The sequence below is a fragment of the Corvus brachyrhynchos genome, unplaced genomic scaffold (genome assembly GCF_000691975.1).
Source record: "Corvus brachyrhynchos isolate BGI_N302 unplaced genomic scaffold, ASM69197v1 scaffold544, whole genome shotgun sequence".
Taxonomy (NCBI): domain Eukaryota; kingdom Metazoa; phylum Chordata; class Aves; order Passeriformes; family Corvidae; genus Corvus; species Corvus brachyrhynchos.
In genome coordinates, this window is record NW_008238325.1 from 986695 (window position 1) to 1007827 (window position 21133).

Here is a 21133-nt window from a genome sequence, read left to right on the forward strand (position 1 = left end):
CCTCATTTGGGAAAGTTTAATGACTTCCTGTGGTGATTAAAGCAGAAATAATAGACAAAGAATCTGAGAGTTCCATGAAGGTTAAAGTACCAAAGATACAGAAAAAGAAGAGATTAAAAAAAAAACCTAGTCATGCAACTGGATGAGCTGACTGGCATTTTATGGATGTTTATCTCTCCTTTGCAGAATCTGATGCTTCATATTAAACAAAATATTATTAATTAACCAGCCATTCCCAGGCTGCAATAATCCCAGTGTTCAGTCCAAAGAGTGTCTGCAATCTGCCTGTAATTCTGGCTGTGCCTGCCATTGGCCCAGGGCTTTGCAAACACAGCTGAGAACTGATAACAGCAGCTCATAAAACCCCTGGGTTGATGCTGGACTTCACAGTGAGGAGCAGCAGATGAAGGAACCACAGAAACTTTAAGGTATGGCATTTGTTTTATTGCTTCCAAGGTTCTGGAGATCTTTGCCTTGCTGGGGAGTGCTCATCATACAACAGAACTTAAATTTATAAATTATAAATACTTATTTCCAATGCTTTAGGGTTTGGAGGGAGACTATGTGAAGAAAGAACTGAAATTCAATGAGATAGGAGGCTTTCATGACAAGAATTGGAATGAAATCAACTTTTCAGATAAATGACCGTTAGGTTTTTTTAACTTTTAGTATGATAACATCTGGGGCAACACAGCAAGAGGGGGTTTTTGGCTTGGATAGAGGGAGGCTGATGGGTTAAAAATGGCACCAAGAGCATACAGTGGCTTAAACTGTTATTTCACACACAAAATAGTTTATTCTGAAGTATTTTTCACTCCTGTGGGTTATCACTAAAACATATAAAAGTGTTCTGATGTGCCAGTGTAATGCACGTGTGCTCCCACACTTTCTCAACTAAACAGCACCAATTTCTTTGTATTTGAGATTGTTTTATGAGGTTAAGTGCTCTTAACCACAAGTTAAATGCAGTGAGAGCTGCCAGTGTGTGTATTGACATGGCTGCTGAGATTAGTTTTAATTAGTTTTAATCAGTTTGATTGCTGGTGCACAGTTCAGTGGTGATGGTTCTGAGTTGTTCTTTTAGCCAGCACATCCCCCTTGGCTCAGCACAATTTACTCACCAAAAAAATACAGAAGGAATTTGGGAAAAACCTCGTGTTTTCCACAGCTTTTTAAGGCACTGACTCCAGTGACTTATTTCCCATATTTCAGTTGTGATTTCAGCAGCAACCACTGTGCCATGAGCTTGTACACAATCTGTTCTCCCACTGTACAAATGACCAATGTGCCTCTGTCTTGCCTTCCCCGCGTGTCCTGGACACGCCCCCAGAGTTTATTTGAGCTTTTCTCAGGTATATTTTTAACAAATCACGTTCCTCCCTTGTAAGAAAGAACAGACTTGTGATTGATCTAAGGGAAAATGAAAGAAAAGGAAAAAAAAGGGGAAGAAGATTTAATTTCTTTTCTGTTTCAGGAATTTTAGTAACCTATAGGAAACTCCATGGTTAATCTCAGGAGTAAATTGTTCTGTTTAAGTGATTTACAGGAAGCAAAATACATTTCTCAGTGTAATAATTTCATAATCTGCACTGGGTGAATTATCCTGGACTGGAGATTTATTGCACACGGTCTTTAAGAAGCATTTTATTTAAGCCTCAGGATTAGGTGGCCTGGCTTAAAACCTGAATAATTTACAATTGTTGCTAATTTAATAAATTGGAAATGTAATTTATAGCTGTTCCTTGTGTTTTGCTTTTACCAATGGTGGTTTTTCTGGATTTCTAGATGGGCAAGAAGTTCAGTGGGCTGGAGCTCACCCTGATCATCCTCTTCTCCGTGGTGGTAGTGATCCTCTGTGTCCTCATTGGGTTGCTGGCCACGGGGCAATCCGGAGTGAAATCTCCAGGTAAGTGCTTCCTACGGCTGCTGGAGGATCAAAAACCCTGAGTAGGATCTGCTCAGCTCTGACTCAGGGTCTCTGTTCTGTGCTTATCTTTAGCCAAAGGTGAATCATGGCCAGAACTTCCTATGGATGATACAATCAAAGTCACCAGCCATGAATGTAATAAATGGTGTGACTCAGGATTTAATGTCATGAAAAAGCTTTTATCTCTCCCTCCCGTGACTGGACTTTCTTTAGGAACATAGAGCTCAGATAATTTCAATTTTTCTTTTGAGTATAAAACAAGGTGACAGAGAAAAAACAGTTTCTCTGATCCCTTCTTTTTGTGAGAGCAGCCAAATTGTGTGGAACATACATTACAATCCTAAAATCCAACAGTGTTTCTTGCTAATTGATACATCAGAAACCCCTTGTGTTCCAGGGATGTGATGCAGAGCACCTGTTTTACTTCCAGCTCTGTTTTGTGTGAGTAATTCCATTCACACACAGGGACTGAAGCAAAAAAGCTTGGAGGTGAAAATGGCAGAAAAATAAAAATTACTGCTTATACAAAGCAAACACCTCGGTGTTTTAGTAACACTGCCCATCCAGACCAAGATCTGCAGATTTTTTCCTGTTTCTGTCATGAGCAGGAGTTTCCCTGAGCAAAAAGCACAAGTGCAGATGATGCAAAGAGGCAAATGTGGGGGAGCGTGTCCATCTGAGCCCAGGGCACATCCCTGCACTTCACAGTCCGTGTTCCAGACATAAACAATGTTCCCAAATACATAAAGTAACCTTCAGTGCTCCCTTTAATCAGCTAAAGCTGCCCATGCTAAATTCAGTCCCACAAACCTGAAATCTAAAGGAGCATCTTAATGGAGCTTTGAGGTGCTTTTCCCTGATGCTCCCACAGCTCCTGTGGGAAACTGTGGCTCTGGGGAAGGAGTGTAAGAAAATAAAGTTCTTCCAATTTATAGTTTTGCACATATTTTCACATAAAGCAGAGCCTGTTGGCCCACAGGAGTCACTGAAAAGTGGACTAATGAAATAAAGTTATCAATATCACCCACATGCTCAAAAGCTTTGAGGTGAAGGTGTCACGTTTGAGATAGTTGTGCACCATGTTCCAAAGGTAAGAGTAAGTCACAGAAGCAATGGTTTATTGTGATATGAACCCATGTTGTTTCAGGGGTTCCAGCTGGTGAGAGGCAGCCAGCAGAAGCACGTGCTGAGTTCAGAGGGAATCAAGTTATTCCTGCAGTTTAGGGATGCTGGTAATAACTCATTCCTTTATTTCCTTGACAGACTTTTACCCACAATGTCAGGAGATACCAGTAGCAGAGAGAATCGACTGCATCCCGGATCAATTGGCAACACAGGTCTGGAAACATTCTGGAAAATAATAGAAAACAGGTTTCATCCCATAAAACCTCCTTGTGTGTTTATGAAAATGTAATTTGTCTCTACTAGATCAGGTATTTTCTTATATTTTTAAAATCTGTGATTTCCCCAACATCTGCAGGGGAGTTCAACTCCTCTACCACCACTTCAGCCCATGGACAGAGGGTCTGATTTGGGGAGAGGTGGCAACAAAATTGGTCAGACATCAAGCAGTTAAAAAAGTCACTCTTGGTTTTTAACAACTTTTTCTGAACAGTTTCATTTGGTGTGATGGTCAAAAACTGGCATTTATAATAATGCAGAAATGATGGGCTTTACTGAGATGTGCAATTTTAGAATGTACAAGACGTGGTCAGAGTTTCCTTTCGGACCCAGTTTGGATCCCAGTGTCTTCCTCCCCTGGTTGGGGTGTCTGAGAGAGCAGAGTATGGAAAAGACCTTTTGGCTGAAGAATCTCTGAGATAAAATTCCCGGTGAAAAGCATCACCTGAGGCTGGATGAGGCTTGGAGCAGCCTGGGATGGTGGAAGGTTCCCTGCCCGTGGCAGGGGTAGAATGAGATGAGCTCTGAGGTCCCTTCCAACCCAAACCATTCCATGATTTTATGATGCTCTTTACTTTTCAGTGCTTCCACTTTGAGAACCTTTCTGTAATAGTTAGCCTGGAAACACTATTATTATTTTAATTATTATTATTATTATTCATCTTTATTATGGATTTTCTTGTTTTCTGGTGGATGCCTGACATCCTTCTTTGATTTGGGGACAGGCAGCTAAGGAGAAAAAAACCAGTGTGGGTTACTTCTGTCATTCACAGAGGTATAAAAATTGTTCACCAGCTGTCTGAACCTCTGAGGGACTTCCCATCTAATTCCAGAGCTGGCCGTTGTTAAAGCCTCTCATGCCACGGGTTCTGTTATGATTTGTAGTTCAATAAAGTCCTACAGGGGACAGGTTAGGAAAAGTTCAAATCACAGCCTGTTCCTCGACTCCTCAGGTTCCTTCCCTGCCCCAGGAACAGGCACAGCACTGCAGGAGAAGCCATGCAGATCATTTAAATCTGTAATTACTGCCTTTGAAGCAGTCACCCTGTGTTACGTGCTGCACCCCTCAAGCAGGGAGGGAACCCGGGGTGCTCTGCTTGCAGCTGCAAGGCTGGAGGCAGGAAGGAATTGAAAACAATCAAATCATAGCTCCCAGCAGAAGAGTAGGTGCAGATTGCAACACTGAGGGTGCCAGATCTGGAATTTGGGGTAAAAGAAATGATTCCTGAATATTAGTGAAGACCAGGCAGCAGATTTCACAGGATTAGAGATAAATATCACCTTTACTCTGTGCTGTGAGGTGCAGGGTCCCATCTCAGTGGTTCCCTTCACTCCTGCGTACATTTTTCCTGGAAGTGATTTGGGTGTGTCAGGCCACACAAACGCAGCAACCTGTGAAACCACAGGTACCTGCATCACTCTTCTCCAGTGGTTTGTGTTAATGGTTTTCAGAATAAAGAGCAGCACGGAAAATTAGGATTCACCTAAGCTGATCTGGAATGTTTAGTGTCTGCCTTGATTTCCTGAGTCACTGAAGATGTCCAGGATGGAGCCAGAAAATGAGTAGGATTGCAGAAAATAGAAGAAAGAAAATGAAAGGGGGAAAAAAAAAAAAAAAACCAGGAGGAAAGAAAGAAAAAAAGAAGAGGAAGGGAGGAAAAAATTAAGAGAAAGAAAAACAGCTGTTTATTTTCTTTCTTCTTTTCTTCCTATCTGATCATATGGTTGGTGAAGATAGAGATGCTGAAAGAAGGAAGGTATTTAGTAACTGTTCACTGCTGTGGAACATTGCCGGGAGGTCTGATCAGACAGGCAGAACACACCAGTAAAACATGAATTCCTCTGAGCAGAGCTCATGCAGGCCAGGCTGACACCTCTGCCAGCTCATGGAAAGGGGCATTGTTGGTTTGATTTTGGGTTTTGTGCTTTTCTTCCCAAACTACCCTGCTGGTAGAGGGCTGTGTGGATGCACAGAACAGCACATTTTAGTTCAGCACGTGGCCAAGCTCTTTGAGTCCTTGGTGCTCAGTTCATGCTGTGCCCCAGTGGAAACGGTTTCCTTGTATCTAGGGTTGTTCCCAATTAAGCTTTGGCTTTCCTGGGTGTTGGCTTTCCTATTGTGCTGCTTTTACAGCTCACAGGCTGGGATCACATCTTTATTTATAGCAGATGATTGCTTTTACAACAGGCTCCCCAGTGTCTCTGGTGAACTCTGCTCCTTTCGCTGTGCCAGGCCTAACCAATCCTGAACTCCTGTGTCTACTTCCTTGTGCAGAAAGCTCAATAGGCCACCAAAATAGAAATCTGCCTGGATAAGATCCAGCTGGAAAAGTATCACTGGACTGTGAAGTAGCTGCTGAAAATGGCCGAGAACTATTCATGAGAAATGGCTGGGGAAAAGAAAAAGGTGCTTAGGAAGCTGGGAATGTGGATGCTTGAACTGCCAGGTTCTAGGAAAATCAGTTCAAGTTATTCTGCTTTTTATGGGATGATCACTGGTCTAGGGAGGGATAAGAGGATGGAGGTAGTAACTGTTCTTGTATATTTAGGATATTCCCCTATATATGAAGGAAATGAAGTCAGGGAATGAAGCTGTGATCTCTGCAGCCTTGGAGGGCTTGGTGCTTCCTCTCCTTTGCAATAGTTTTTAAAGGGGAAATAGGGAGTTCTCCTGGTGGCATCTGGGAAGGTGGGAAGTGAGCCTGGGTTTTTCCCAGCGTTACAAAGGGCTTACATCGCTTTGTGTATCAAAGGAGGGAAAATGCATCCCTACATCTCTCCTCCAACCGTTTGTCACTCGGAACCTGATGGAAATGACAGCAAATGTTTTTCTGATGGGATAAATCCATTACAAACAGACACACATTTACCTGTTTGGTGAATCTGGGGTTTATTTTGGGTGATTCTGAGCCATTTCTGTGCTCTGTAAAACCACTATCAAATAAATGCGCAGACACTCCCCAAGGCGGTGGCTTTGTGAGCTCCCTCAGTGCTTCCTTCAGCACCTGCCTGATTGTTGGGCTGGAGCTGCCTTATCTTTTATCTGTTCAGAGCCTCTGAAAATAATTTGAGCTGCATTAACCAGGTTGAGCTCTCTAACCCCAAAACAAGGACAGCAGCAATGAAGCTTTTGGGTTGTGTCCACCTATTTCAAGCTGCAGAAAATTTTAGATATTTATCACAAACACCAAAAGCATTTGAGCACAATCAGATGAAGGCAGAAAGAGCTTCTGGTAGCGGATAGGTGGAAAGTGAGGTTTTGAAGGTGTCCCTGTTGGATTTGGATACCTGAGATCACTGATGGACATTGCCCTTCACCCTCAGTGAGAGTGGTTGTTCTACCACTGCCCTTTGCCCTAAGTAATGAATGGGGTTTTAAAGGAGAGAAACTTAGTGATAAATTGCCCAAATCTTATCTCCAAACATAAACCTCACACACAGAGCACGTGAGCAAGTTAATTCCCAACAGCAAAGCAAGGGAATTTCAGCTTTCTAGTGAATGGGAGTGTAAAGGTTGGTGCCACTACACTGAGAGAGAGGCTTGAAACAATAGGCTTATTTTTTTTAAAAAAATTGATTTGTCTCAATTCGAGGTTTTGTAGAAACGATTGGAGTATTTCTGATACTAAAAAAAATCACATTAAGATGTAGATATTATACACAGTGTTCAATTATGTATATATAAATATTTATTAGATATAAATTTCAGCCCCTCTCCAGGGTGTGACTTTTGGCCAGACTCTGCTGCATCTGTCACAGCTCAAATGGTTTGATAATTCTTTTGAAGTGTCCATTTTACCTGTGGATCTTGTGGTTTTCAGAATGTACATCTAATAAGCAAGTTTACTCTGAATCCAGAAAAAAATCCTCTTTTGTGAGTTCTGTGCCACTGAGTTCACTTACAGAGTTTTTCAAAGAAGGACTTGACCTGAGTGCAGAGATTGTGAAGGTTTCTGGTGTTTGGGGTGAAATGCACTCCGTGTGCACTTTAGCTGGTTTAGTATGGATTTATTTGTGTAAGCCCAGCTGATCTGTGCCCCTCCTGTCCTTGCTCAGAGCACCTGCTCCCTCCGTGGCTGCTGCTGGAGCCCCCAGAGCGACACCAGTGTGCCCTGGTGCTTCTTCTCCCCCAAACACGGCTACAAAGTGCAGGGCTCCCAGAAATCCACCCAGGCAGGTAAGCTCTGGGCTGGGTTCCCCCAGTTCCCACCCCCTGATGTCCCATTCCACACAACACCTTGTGCTTGTCTCCCAAGGATTTGAGGCCACGTTGAAAAGGCTGCCATCCCCTTCCCTCTTTGGGAACGACATCCACACGGTGCTGCTCACAGGAGAGTATCAGACACCCAATCGCTTCCGATTCAAGGTCAGTGCGTGCCCTGTTCTGCTTCAAGGTCCATTTTCTCTGCAAGATGTGAGGTTGCCTGTGCAAGGAATGTAGGATTGATGCCTCTGGAGCACTCTCATGATTCCCACTGAAGCCCTTTTGCTGTCCTTCCTGCTGTTGCAGTGCCTCAGGTTAACAGGCACTTGGCACAGTGGGAATTCTGCTTGAAAAGTCACTGAGACCTTTGTAAAGCTCAGCTTTTCTATTATCTACCATTTGTCCTCATCCCAGGAAGACTTGGGGGATAAATGTATTTACTTACTTTTTATTTATGGCCCAGTCACATCTCTCAATCATTTTGACACACAACATCAGCTTTTCCAGATTTGTGTTTTCTCTGGAAAGCTCAGGACTCTGTGCCGTGGATGTGGGGTATCAGGGGTTTATAGGATTGAAAACCTTCTGTGGGAGACTTTGTGCTGTGGTGGGCTCCTGGTGAGGCAGGGAAACACAGAGTCAAATATTCTGAGGAAAATGGCTGAAAGTGAGTAATTAAACTTGGAAGTGAATAACAATAAAAGAAAGAGGAGACTGGGGTAAGGGTGGAAATACCTGAGTGAGAACTATGTGTAAATGCTGTAAAAGATTTGCATTAGGGATCAATTTGTGAAGGCCCAACACTTGTGTTTTGCAAAAATGTGCAGATCACTGACCCCAACTCACAAAGATTCGAGGTCCCTCACGAGCACGTGCGGCCGTTCACGGGGTCCGCGGCCACCGGCCTCAACTACAAGGTGGAGCTGAAGCAGGAACCCTTCGGCATCGTGGTGACCAGAGCGAGCAATGGCAAAGTGCTGTAAGTCGTGGTGGGGCTCCCTCGGGGCCACAGATGTCACTGGGGCTCTGTGAAAGCTGGGGATGCCACCTGTGAGGTGTCCTCTTGGACACAGAGTCTGCTTCTCTTCTTTTGGCTGGTGGATGTCCCTCAAGGACTCTCGGGGTGCCTTTGGGAACAAAGTCTGTGAGCTCTGTCTGAAAGGTTTTAGGTGTGGCTCTCTGATCACTTTCCCCTAGTGCTGGGGAAATCTCCACAGCTACTTTGTCCTGTCAATTGGAGGAACTTTTATTATCTGAGGGACTCTTTGCCAATGCTTCAAACCACGTGGGAAAAGTCCTCATTGCACCTTTTGTCTCACCTGTGCTGAGGGCCTGAATCACCAAAACCAGGCTGCCCTTTAGACCTGTGATATCCAAGGACAGCTGATCGTGCAAGGCTGTGTGTAAAATATTTAATGAACTTGAACACTGAATTCTCTCATCCCATTTACATTCTAAAACTAAATAAATAAACCAAACCTACTGACCCACAGGTGTCCAAGTGCCCTCAGAGAGGGGAAGTGCCAGGATGAAGGTGCTCATTAAATCACCCAGGAATGATTACCTGTCACGGGGCTGGGCCATGTGGATTAGCAAGGCTTCGAGTTTAATTAATTAAGGGTTACTTTTTGCTCTTCTTAGCATTGTTTTCTTGCCTGGAATCCTCTGTAATGATTGATTTGCAATTATAGAGGGCATAGAGGATGGACTTGGCAGTCAGCAGTGCCTGACTGATGAAACAGGTACAGGGAGGTGGGTAAGATACCTGTGGGACCATGTTGAAACAATTCTCTGGGATATTGTCTCTGGAAAATTTTCCTTAGGCCTTTGCTTAATTTCATAAATGTGTTTGCGTTTGGTTCTCTAAAAAAAAATGACAGTGATGTTGGACTTTGAGTTTGAGGATCTCAAAGGAAGCTGTTGCTACCATGGGATAAGAGCAGCCCCTCAGAGTAAATACCTGATAAATCTGTTTGCACAAGATCACTGATTTTCCCCCACCCTTAAAAGAGCCCAACAAAAGAGAGACCTCTTTATAAAAGGACAAGCAGGGACCAATGTGTTACAACAGTTCATTACCAAAATCCTGATTATTCTGATAAAGTCTGCGACCTTCCATCATCATTTTTTCCACCTGAGGCCCCGAAGGAGAGTTCTGATTCCATCAACAGTTGGAAGAAAACTTGAAAGATCTGGGTGGAGACTTGACTCTGCCATCCAGCCCCAGCTAAAAGGAGCAGAAAGAGTTCTCGCAACAATTCTTTGTAAAACTCTTCTTTTTCCCCTTTTTTTTGCTTTTTTTCACCAGGTTTGACACAACCATTGGCCCCCTGCAGTACTCTGACCAGTTCCTGCAGCTCTCCATCAAACTGCCCAGCAGCAACATCTACGGCGTGGGGGAGCACGTGCACAAACAGTACAGGCACGATGTCAACTGGAAAACCTGGCCTATTTTCAGCAGGGACACTGCCCCCTCTGCAGTAAGTTTGGGGTTCTTTCCCCTCGTTCTTTGCAGTTCTGGAACCCAAACCTCTCGGGCAGTGAACACATTCCTGTATCCACTGAGTTTTCCCTAAAGATCTTTCAGGCACTGCATGTTGTTACCGAAAGCTCCGTGGTACGGATGGATGCTCCCTGATTTTTTGTGTTGGTGTGCAGTGGAAAACCAATGGATAAACCTTAACAGATGAGTCTGCAGCTTCCAGTGATAATCAGAATAAATAACATACTAATAAATAACAATATGTCTTAATGCATTGCTGTGTGCAGGGTTCAGTTCACATGGCACAGGCTGATTCAGCAACATCCTTGAAGCTCAAATTATGGAAAAATTCTCCTTAACAGGTGTCTCTTTCCAAGACAAAATATGTCTGTCAGCTGTTACTTGTTTCTAGAATTTTTCTGGCTGTCCCTGTATGAAACAATTTCTATGGCACCCATTTGTTGATAACTGTTAAGATTACTTTCACCATTACATCAGCTTCATAAAGTAATTCCCTGCTTTGAGAGAGAACTTTTGTTCCACAGCAGTGGGAACTGTACTGACAGAAACCTGAGGGTGAGATGACTGGATGTAGTTAATTAATAATCTGGAATTTGTATCCATGGCCTTGAGATTCCTTCAAAAAGGTTTGAAGATAGCTCAACGCAATGGCTCCACTGAATGTAGACTCATTAAGAGAAAGTAACAGTGAACTAAGTTAGGCTGGTTTCAAATTGCTCATGTTCTGCTCCTTGTTCATTTGAACTGAATTTGCTTCTTCAGGAGAAAAAGCACAACTCTTGCAACAATTGTTAACAGCTCTAAGGGGTTTTATTGCTAATAATAGCAACAGAAAGGAATTAAGGAAAAATATTAGCAAGGAAATGAAAAAGCAGCAATATTTCCTTAGATTAGACATCAAAATTATTGCCTTGCAGGATGAATAGAAATATAGATTAGATGTAAAATCTAATCTATGGTGAAAGGGGATGGAAGCACCTCTCAAGTTCTCCTTGATGAGCACATTTATTCTCCAGAAATAGAGCTGCAATATCTGCCAGCTCTCCTGGAGATCCATCAGATCTGTTATCTATTTATTGGGGAAACTCTTGTTTTAATGGAAAATAAAGGAGAATAACGCCAGGAAAACCAGAACATATGAAACAGGGAAGTGTCAGGACTTAAATTTTTGTAGTTTGTTCTATTTTGAGACGTTTCAAGTTCTACCCATGATATATTTTCAAATATTCCAGAGCAGATCCTGTTGTTAGCTTTTAACCAGCTTGCCTGTTCCCTCCATTATTTTAGGCAATGGATAACTTATATGGAGCCCAGACTTTCTTCCTGTGTTTGGAAGATGACACTGGAGCCTCCTTTGGTGTTTTCCTGATGAACAGCAATGCCATGGGTAAGAAACCTTTCTCTGTGGCTCTGAGCAGTGCAGTTAAAATTCTTTTGAAATCTGTGAGACTGTGATCAAAACTGAGCTGATGTAGATGTCCCTTCTTAAAAACACCCCCAATATCTGAGGCATCATTACTCTGTGTTTAATAATATTTCACATACACAGTACAAGCAGTGGGTAGCTCCCAGTTAACTGGAGGATTTTGATGGAAATCTGAGGGTCAGCAACTGATCCAAAGTCTGTACAGGTCTGAACTGGAAGAAAGGGTTAAATTTGTAGTGAACAACACTTGGAAGTAAATGTCCTTTAGTCCCTTCTGATAAGCATATTTATATTTACAGAGCTCTGCATATCTTGAGGCTGGAAAGTTGTACCCAAACTTAAAAGATAAAAGGTTGAACTGTTGGATTTCTTCTGATTCTCTTCTCTACAGCATGTAAAGGAATGGAAATAGGGGCACATAAAGAGTTGTCTGATTTCCCCCTCTTTGTTCAGTTAAAAGTTTGTGTTCCTTAGGCATTTTGTGGTTTTTACTTCCGTAAACTCTCTGATTATCAATTAGAAAACGGCAAAGTTATTTTAGAATTTCCTGTCCTTCAGAACTGTTTTTGTGCACTCTTGTCTGGCAGAGTTTGTGGTGCAGCCTGCTCCAGCTGTGACCTACAGAACCATCGGGGGCATCCTGGATTTCTACATCTTCCTGGGGAACACTCCAGAGCAAGTAGTCCAGGAGTACCTGAAGGTACCTTCACCTACTGGGATTATGCATTGAAAAGACTTTTTTTAAGTGCTTGGGATTTATTTTATAATATTTTATTTATAATATTTTTTCTCTGGGTGCTGGAGAGGCGACCATGCTCGAGGCGCAAGAGCTCCAACATTCATTAATCTGTAATTTACACCATAATCATTAGAGCTGCAGGTGGTCTCTAGAATAATTTATGTTTCCTTGCTCCTGCCATAAGGACAAATTCCTGTTCCTATGGCTATGTTATGGGATAGAGAGTGTGTTTATAGGCTGTCTGGATTTTATGATCATAAGATATCACTGGGTGTCTTTAGGTTCCAGTGGCACTTTAAAGAACAGGCATTGTCCCAAAACACTGGTAATTCCTAAAATAAAGAAATAATGGGGAAAAATATTGTATTTTGAGTCGGGCTGTGCATTGAGTGTGCATTATTCGAGCAGATTTGGGGAATGTGGATGCAGGGAAAGGGGATGAGTTGACACAAGGTGTCCAACAGCACGTGGGATTTTTGCTGTCCCCTCGCAGCTCGTGGGACTGCCAGCACTGCCCTCCTACTGGAGCCTGGGATTCCAGCTCAGCCGCTATGGTTACAGCTCCCTGGATGAGGTGAAGGAAGTTGTGGAGAGGAACAGGGCCATCGGGCTGCCCTATGTGAGTATGGGATTAGGGAAGGACACAGAGATCCTGCCCCCGGTTCATTCTCCATCAGTTTGGATTAGGAAATGTGTGGTGTCAAATGTTTTTGTACATTTTGATGTTAGACCCATTACCAGAGCATGGGATGGGGGAGGGGTGAACTGCAGTAAGATTTATTCAAACACTTTACTGTAATAATTTGTCTTTTATTCTTTCCAACTCTATCCATTTTTCTTCTCATGGAACATTTTTTTTATTGTCTGTGGACAGGTATGGAACCATATATTGTTCTTAATTGACAGTCATAGGCAAAGTACAATTAACTTTTAAAATTAGATTTTTGGGGGATATGAACCTGGTGTCTTCAACAGAATAAGAATACCCTGATATTAAGCTAATATTTGGGAAGAAAATGGACTAATAAAAATCTTTACCTAACACTTCTCCTGGAAAAGCTGAACTCCCTTCTCTTTCAGGATACCCAAGTCATTGACATTGATTATATGGAGGAAAGGAAAGATTTTACTTATGACAAAGTGAACTTCAAAAATCTCCCTGAATTTGCAGCTTATTTGCATGACTATGGACAAAAATATGTCATCATATTGGTAAGCATTTAATTACTCATTTTTTCCCTTGTAAACACTTTCATTACAGTTATTTATTTATTATTATTCTTATTCTATGTAATTATTGCACGTATAGCCTGTAATAATTGATGGCATATCCTGATTTCTTCTTTTCTTTGTTGCTTTCTGATTTCTTTAGGATCCTGCCATTAGCACCCAAAATCTGGTTGATGGAAGTTCCTATGGAAGCTACGTCAGGGGAACGCAGAGAAAAGTCTGGATTAATGAATCAGATGGAGTAACAGCACTGCTTGGGGAGGTAATCGTGGTTCCACACACTGGGACCTGATCTGTTGTCCCTGTTAGGATTTAATTTAGCTCAGGGGACCTATCTACCAGTGACAGAAAAGTGTGTAAGGTCTCTTGTAGATGGAATGAATTCTCAAACTTTTTAAACTTTTTTTCCATTTTTTCCATTAAAACAGTATTTTTCATTAATCTTACATTCAAATTAACATTTTTTAAAATTTTAGGTTTTTAAAAGAAAAATAGAATTAAAATTGCAATTAAAATCACATTTGTTCACATTAGCCCTGCATTTTGTTTATATTAACACTAAAATTTTTTTACATTAAAGTGTGATTTGAAGGCTCAAGAGACATTTCATCAGCCAGCTCCTATTTATTTCCAGTAGCTACTGAAGATCCTGACCTCACATTATCCTTTTAATTTATATTCTTAACTTCTATTGAGAATTTTCTCAGCTGTGCATGGTTCCTTACAAGAAAAAGAATTGAAAAACCCAAAGTTAGACTCCTCTTTCTGTGTCCAACCTGAGCAGATCTATGATCCTATAAACTCTTTTTATTCTTGCTCAAAGTGTATTAATCGTTTCCCTTTGAATATTCCAGGTGTGGCCAGGGGAAACTGTGTTCCCAGACTTCACCAACCCTGAATGCACGAGCTGGTGGGTGAACGAGTGCAAATTGTTCCATGACACTGTGCCCTATGATGGGCTCTGGATTGTGAGTAATTCACAATTTTCATTTCTATTTTTAAAATATTGATGATAGCAGATGTTTATTACATTAAGTTTTTATTGGATTGGACGGTATTTTTGATATCAGAAAGCAGATGTTGAAGAATAGCTACTAATAATTCCTTAAAGGATGACAGAATAGAATGGAAGACTTTTTTTAGAAAAAAGGAATTAAGGTAACTTTATTACATCCTGCATCTTTCCTTCCCAGGATATGAATGAAGTGTGCAACTTTGTTCAAGGCTCAAAAGGTGGTTGTGCACAGAATGAGTTAAACTACCCTCCTTACACTCCCCGTAAGTCCAGCTGCTTTTATCAGAACAATAAAATACCAAATAAAATTTTAACTGCCTTCAAGGATACAACGTGATTTTAGTGTAGTTCTTATGGGTGGGGGTTGGACATTCCTGTTGATGGAAAATATTGATCTGCTTGTATTTGTTTACTTCAGGTGTGGTTTATAGGACTGCCTCTTTTCTCTTGCCAAATAACTACTGGATATTTGTCATTACATTAATTATGTCTGATGACGTAACGATCCTCTTGCACTGTCAGTAGTTTTTGAGATATTTGCAGAACTAAAACAGAGTTCATGGTTTGTATTAATAGTAGTTTAAGTAACCTTTGCCAGCGTGTTGTCAGGTGGTGATTCAGGAATTCAGAGCACAGTTCTCAGTTCCTCGCATGGGTGCAAAGCTCAGGAGTGGGGGTTTCACAGAGCAAAGATGAACCAAACCAACAGCCAAGAGCAGCATTTTGGGTCTGGAGTAATTAAACTGCCTGAGTGCAAAAATAAAGAGGAAAAAGGGGCTTGGATATCATAAGCATTAAAGATTGGAAATATTAATAATAAAAATGTACCTTAACAGTGCTATTTGTATTCCTTTCTTCAAGATATTCTAGACAGACTCTTGTATTCCAAGACAATTTGCATGGATGCAGTGCAGAACTGGGGGAAGCAGTATGATGTCCACAATCTTTATGGATATTCCATGATCTTATCCAGTAAAAAGTAAGGAAAGCATCCTAAAATCCTGCAGAAAGGTTTTGGAGCAGTGCATGACCTGCATTTTCCAAAGTACCACGAGACTTGACTCCTAAAGGAATGAGATTCCTGGAAAACACTGCGTTATACTTGAGCCAATTTAGCCAAGGCAAAATCCAGAGCCTGGAGTTGGCAGGAAAAGCCACAAATTGGTTGTCAGAGCTGTGTAAAAAGATTATTTCAAATGAATATCTTGAACTTTGCTAAAATACAGCTGCAAAGAGGTCCCCATTCCTGGGATGAATAATCAGTGCAAATCAGTATAAAGCTTTGTACAGAATTATCGATGTCTGAGTTGTCTGTTCCTCTGTGTAATTCCAGTCTCATTTACTTTTCAGAGCCATTGAGGAGGTCTTTCCTGGAAAGAGAAGCTTCCTCATTTCGAGGTCTACTTTTGCGGGATCGGGAAAGCACTCAGGACACTGGCTGGGGGATAATGCAGCAACGTGGGATCACCTGAGATGGGCAATCCCTGGAATGCTGGAGTTTAACCTCTTTGGAATTCCTTATGTAGGACATCAGTTTGTGCCATCCTTTCAAAACAGATAACAGATTATCTGACCAAGCACTCTCTAAATAACCACTTACATTGTCACCTCAAAATGAACCCTTTTTAGGAATCTCCTTTGAACATTTCTTTTCAATTGTCGATTTTTGATTTAGGCCATTTATTTTCATTTTTGTGGCTGTGGTGACATAAATGTGGGTAACAAACTTATTCTCTTTTATATCCCAATCCACCTCTTATTTTAGTAATTTTTAAACACTAGTGAGGGATGTGAAACACTTCCTGGTTTTCTTATCATTTCAAATTAGAGACATCCATTTAGAAGGGAAACAGCCAAATTCCTTTTTATGGTTTAAATTTGAACGGCTCTGAAGCTTTTTTCCCGTTCTGTGCATATTATCACCCAACAAGAAGGTAAAGATTTGGAAGAAGCAGAATGATGGGTGGTGTTAGCAGGGTGTCAGTTTAATTTTTTGGACAGCATAGCTGGATTTGGAAGGAGAAAGGTACAAATGTGTTGTAGATTTTGAGGTGCAGAACACTGTACATCCAATGAATTCTGTTTTTTTTTTAAAATTTTGTTTTAAAGATTGGAGCAGATATTTGTGGTTTCGGTGGCGACACCACAGAGGAACTTTGCAGACGATGGATGCAGGTGGGAGCATTTTACCCATTCTCCAGGAACCACAATGCTATAGATTCCATAGTAAGTTGTGCTTTCTGTTAAAAATTACTTTGTGTTACACATTTCCTTTAATATCACTTCTAATCATCACTCTCACTGAGTTTGAAAACAGAACTGTCTTTATGAAATATGAGAGGTTTGCTTTTGTAAGGGTTAATTGAGAATACACTTATTTGGCAACAGTTTCATGAACATGGGTTGTTCCTACCACCAAGGAACACTGAGGTTTCTGTGAGCCACCAGGCTGACTCCTGGGAGCTCCTTGGCATCAACCTGACTGCCAGGATGAAATCTGGAATAACCCTGGTGGACAAGGAGGGATGGGGGACAGGACATCAGGTCACAGCACCAGTACAGAGCTGCCCTGCCGAACCCCAGCCTCTCTGAACCAGCTTTTCACACGCTTGGCGAAGTGTTTTTGAAAACTTGGAAATAATAATAGTGGATATTTGTTTCCAGTCTCAAGATCCAGCTGTATTTGGAGCCAACTCCTTGTTGGTGAACAGCTCCAAGCATTACCTGAACATTCGCTACACTTTGCTGCCCTACCTGTACACGCTGCTCTACAAAGCTCACACCCAAGGGCACACGGTCGTGAGGCCACTGCTACACGAGTGAGTTTGGGACTTTTATAACCAATGAGAAAATCTGACACATTTAATATGGTTGGGGGACTTTCTAAACCTCTATCCTGTGAAAATGCACATCGGGATATCTGTAGACAACTTCCCAATTCATGAAATCTCATTTTGGTTTAATCAGGAGGGTGATTTTTGTGTGACGTTCTGTACTCATGATGGAGGACAATCAGTACCCTGAAACCTTGGGATTGCTGCTGATATAAATCACAAAAAAAGCCAATTTCTGCTCTCTCCTTCACCTGTATCCAGGTTCTACTCAGATGAAATAACATGGAACATCGACAGGCAGTTCCTGTGGGGCCCTGGGCTGCTGATTTCCCCTGTTCTTGAGCCGGTAGGTTCAGATGTTTTGGGATCTATCTTGTAACTATGGGCCATGTTGAGTCACGTTTCCCCCCTTCATTTATTGCTTCCAGTGAGAGAGCCCACAGCACATTTTTATCCCTGCTGAAATGGAAAATCTTGTAGTTAAATCCCACTCCTGTTTTCCACTCCTCTATGGAATCAAAGACATCTGGTCTGATATTCTGGTTTACCTCTTCCTCACATCATCTCTGAACTTCCTTTGGAGTCAGCTTCTCTTGCTGCATTTCAGCTTCTCTGCGGTGCAACAAGAAAGCAAAAAGATTGTGGGTTATTCAGTGGCAGAATCTTGTAAATAATGATCTCTCCTGCCAGCAACACGTTAGCCATGGAGAAACAGAAAACATTTGTTAAATACAGAAAGGGAAAGCGAGGAATCTGAAAGGTGCCAGCCCCCAAAAATGTGGAAATAGAGGAGATAGAGGGATTCTTGTGGATATGATCTGGTTCACTGGCTTTGAAGCACTGTGACTTTGGGTGGCTTCCAATGAGCTGCCACTTTGCAGAGCAGCACTTCAGTTACAGCCCAGCAGCTTTGCAGAAACTGTGCTTGGATTGCCCTTCCTCCTGTCTGGGCACCATCCTAAACACCAGGAAAGCAAACAGCAAAGAGTAGAAGTATCAATGATTTTCTCACAGTGGACTTTAGCTTTGTGGGAGAATTGAGTTTATTTGATGAAGTTGAATAATGAGAGTTGTTTCTTTATTCACTTTTAGGGTGTGGAGTACACTCGTGTGTACTTTCCTGATGCAGCGTGGTACGAGTATGACACGGTAAGGAAATGCAGGCAATATTATGGGATATTACACCATTTTCTAAATAGGAATGTGATGAGCTAGGATTGTCAGCCCTGCTTTGGGGACAGAGAGCTGAAGTAAAGCCTTTGGTGTTACTTGGGAGACAAGGGATGAAGGGTGGTGGGATAAGCACAAGAATTGGTGACTAAAGAAAGGGCTCAGATTATGACATTAAATCACAGTGATATGCAGTTACTTTACCTTTATGTGCCCATTAGCCCATTGGTATTTACATAACTGAAGCTTCTTTTATAAGGAACAATCTGATGAAACTCAAGAGTGTTAAGAAAACACTCCTAGGAGTGGGTCATACAAAATTCCTGTTCTCTTTTCCATTCCATAAGGGCGAACCAGTCCTTATGAGGAAATTGTGGCATGATTTACAAACCCCAAAGGAAAAAATGGGGCTGCACCTGAGAGGAGGATACATTTTCCCTACTCAGCAACCAGGCAACACCACAGTGGCAAGGTAGGCTCCCAAACTGAAAACTTTTATGCTTTTTTTCCCCCACAACTGGGCTGAAGACTTTCAGGTTACAAATAAGGAGCAGCCCATTGTATTTAGGATTTTTCACCTTGAAGTGTGGGAATTGCTGGGAGACAAACCTCCCTTCCACACCTTCAGGGATGAGTTGTGGCTTTATTTGCATAGCAATTTGTAAACTCACTGGGTATTTTAATGCATTTGCATGAAAATAAAAGGCAACCGAGGATTAAGCTAAGGCAATTCTCCAAGGATTGTGACCCTGCTGGGTGTCACACTCTTACATGAACATGGAGGATGTAGTGAGGCTGTTTAAACATTTGTTATAGGCATAAATCTCTTTCCACAGCCGCAAGAATCCAATGGGACTCATAATTGCCCTGGATATCAACAATGAAGCTTCTGGGGATTTGTTCTGGGATGATGGAGAATCTACAGGTGAGCAGCCATCAATAGTGAAATAAATTAGATTAACAAAGATTTAGTATGCTCAAATTTCAGTGTCCCCACTGAACAGAAGATGCTGTAACACACTACTGCTACTTGCTCATAAATCAGGTTTGCATCAGTTTTAAGTAGAAAACTGTGACTATTATTAATGTAAGATTAAAGTAGCAACTTAATATGACACAGGTGAAGAAAAAAGACACTAGGCTCTACTTTAAGGTCAAACCTCTGGTTTTCAGGAGAAATCTTTAGATTGACAGGAGATGACAGAGTTTTCCCATGGAATTTAGGCAAACCACTGCCCATCCAGGGAGGTATCTGAATATCAACATTGGAAAACTTTGCGCATTCCACTCGCACAACTCCATCTTCTTGTGGGCTACACCAACCATATCTCCCAGGAAAACTCCCAAGCCTCTGCTTTTGGGAATTTAGGGAAAGTTAGGGATGCTTTTAAGAAATAGAGCAGTGGTTCAGCTGATTATTGCTGCCATAAACACGGCAGGCCTTGGGTGGCTGCTGTGCGTGGGGGTGACAGCTCGATGAGCTCCTTTGGCCTAAAATAACAAAGCCATTACTGCCCTCACTGCTGCTGCCAAACAGAGCAATAAAGCATTTGATCATTTCATGGCCTGCCCAAAACTTACAGGTTGCAGTTTTCCAGGGGAACCATTTACAATTTGCTTGTGGTGACAGGATTTGTACATGGAAAAAACTGCCAGATTGACCACGCTTTATATTTGTTTTTCCTGGTCATGTGTTATTTCCTCTCATATTGTTCCATGGCATTTATCATTATTATCATCATCATCATCACCACCATTATTTTTGCATGAGCAACCCTTATTTAGGGTACTTAAAAGGATTAGTTTTGACCCAAATTTTTATATTTAAGACAAACTGAGAAGAAATAACAGTAGAATAAATATCATTGCATTTTAGAAGAGCTGATTTCAATGAGTTTTTGCAGAAAAAATGAGATCTCCTGGGAGACTGGCCAAAGGAAAAAAGAAAAAGGGACATTTCAGTTCCTCAAAGAAACATTAGTAAATATTTGGGTTGCTTAGTGCAGCTTTGAATGCAGTCCTGGCAATTAATAGTTTATTGGTCTCTAGCAGTGGCACCGCCCTATTTTATTTTTATTATTTTCTGCACTCCAAGTGTAACTTCTCCCTTTACTTTTTAGGTACAATTGAGAATAAAGCCTACATTTACTATGAGTTTAAAGTTTCCAATGTAAGTATTTGATTTTAAATGATCTTCTCTCCATTTTTGATTTTTATCCAGTGTCTTCCAAGAGCATTCTTTTCTCTCTTTTTTTCTCCTGTAAGATTCGCTGGAAAACAAAATATTTGCCAAAGCCAAGAGGAATCATGTTCAAAGTACTCCCATTTAACTGGGATGAGATCTGTTGTCTTTTCTCCTCCTAGTTAATACAAATATCTAAATAACTCCTATTTGCTTTCACATTATAAACTCAGCAGCAATATTTACTGAACAAGAGAACTCTAAAGCATAAGAGGCATTTAAAATGGAGTAAAAAAGGAGAAGCATGGAGTGTTTGTGACTCTGAAGATAGTGGGAATGTAAAAAATATATGTTTTCATACTGTGAAAATACAGCTGAACGTCTCCAAAGAGTGAGGAAAACCCACACCTTGTCTGAACCCCCAGAAACTACATGAGGGTTAAGTTTTATTGTGTTGATTATTTTAAGCTGAAAGTGCCTTTGCAGGGTTAATTGACATCAG

At 41.4% G+C, this 21133-nt stretch overlaps 1 protein-coding gene across 1 annotated transcript in view; it reads left to right on the forward strand.

The window, feature by feature from the left end:
* The first annotated feature begins 191 nt into the window (after positions 1-191).
* The window catches only part of SI (sucrase-isomaltase), a 43237-nt gene continuing 22295 nt past the window's right edge, over positions 192-21133 (forward strand). The window contains exons 1-23 of the mRNA XM_017734348.1: positions 192-428; positions 1786-1906; positions 3191-3264; positions 7385-7505; positions 7585-7694; positions 8360-8511; positions 9841-10012; positions 11323-11422; positions 12049-12161; positions 12694-12819; positions 13281-13412; positions 13573-13692; positions 14285-14398; positions 14624-14708; positions 15307-15424; positions 15796-15967; positions 16555-16671; positions 17110-17264; positions 17541-17625; positions 18372-18428; positions 18797-18921; positions 19286-19374; positions 20570-20619. Coding sequence (XP_017589837.1) covers positions 1786-1906; positions 3191-3264; positions 7385-7505; positions 7585-7694; positions 8360-8511; positions 9841-10012; positions 11323-11422; positions 12049-12161; positions 12694-12819; positions 13281-13412; positions 13573-13692; positions 14285-14398; positions 14624-14708; positions 15307-15424; positions 15796-15967; positions 16555-16671; positions 17110-17264; positions 17541-17625; positions 18372-18428; positions 18797-18921; positions 19286-19374; positions 20570-20619 — 2508 coding nt within the window. The 5' untranslated portion in view covers positions 192-428. The remainder of the gene's footprint in view (positions 429-1785; positions 1907-3190; positions 3265-7384; positions 7506-7584; positions 7695-8359; positions 8512-9840; positions 10013-11322; positions 11423-12048; positions 12162-12693; positions 12820-13280; positions 13413-13572; positions 13693-14284; positions 14399-14623; positions 14709-15306; positions 15425-15795; positions 15968-16554; positions 16672-17109; positions 17265-17540; positions 17626-18371; positions 18429-18796; positions 18922-19285; positions 19375-20569; positions 20620-21133) is intronic.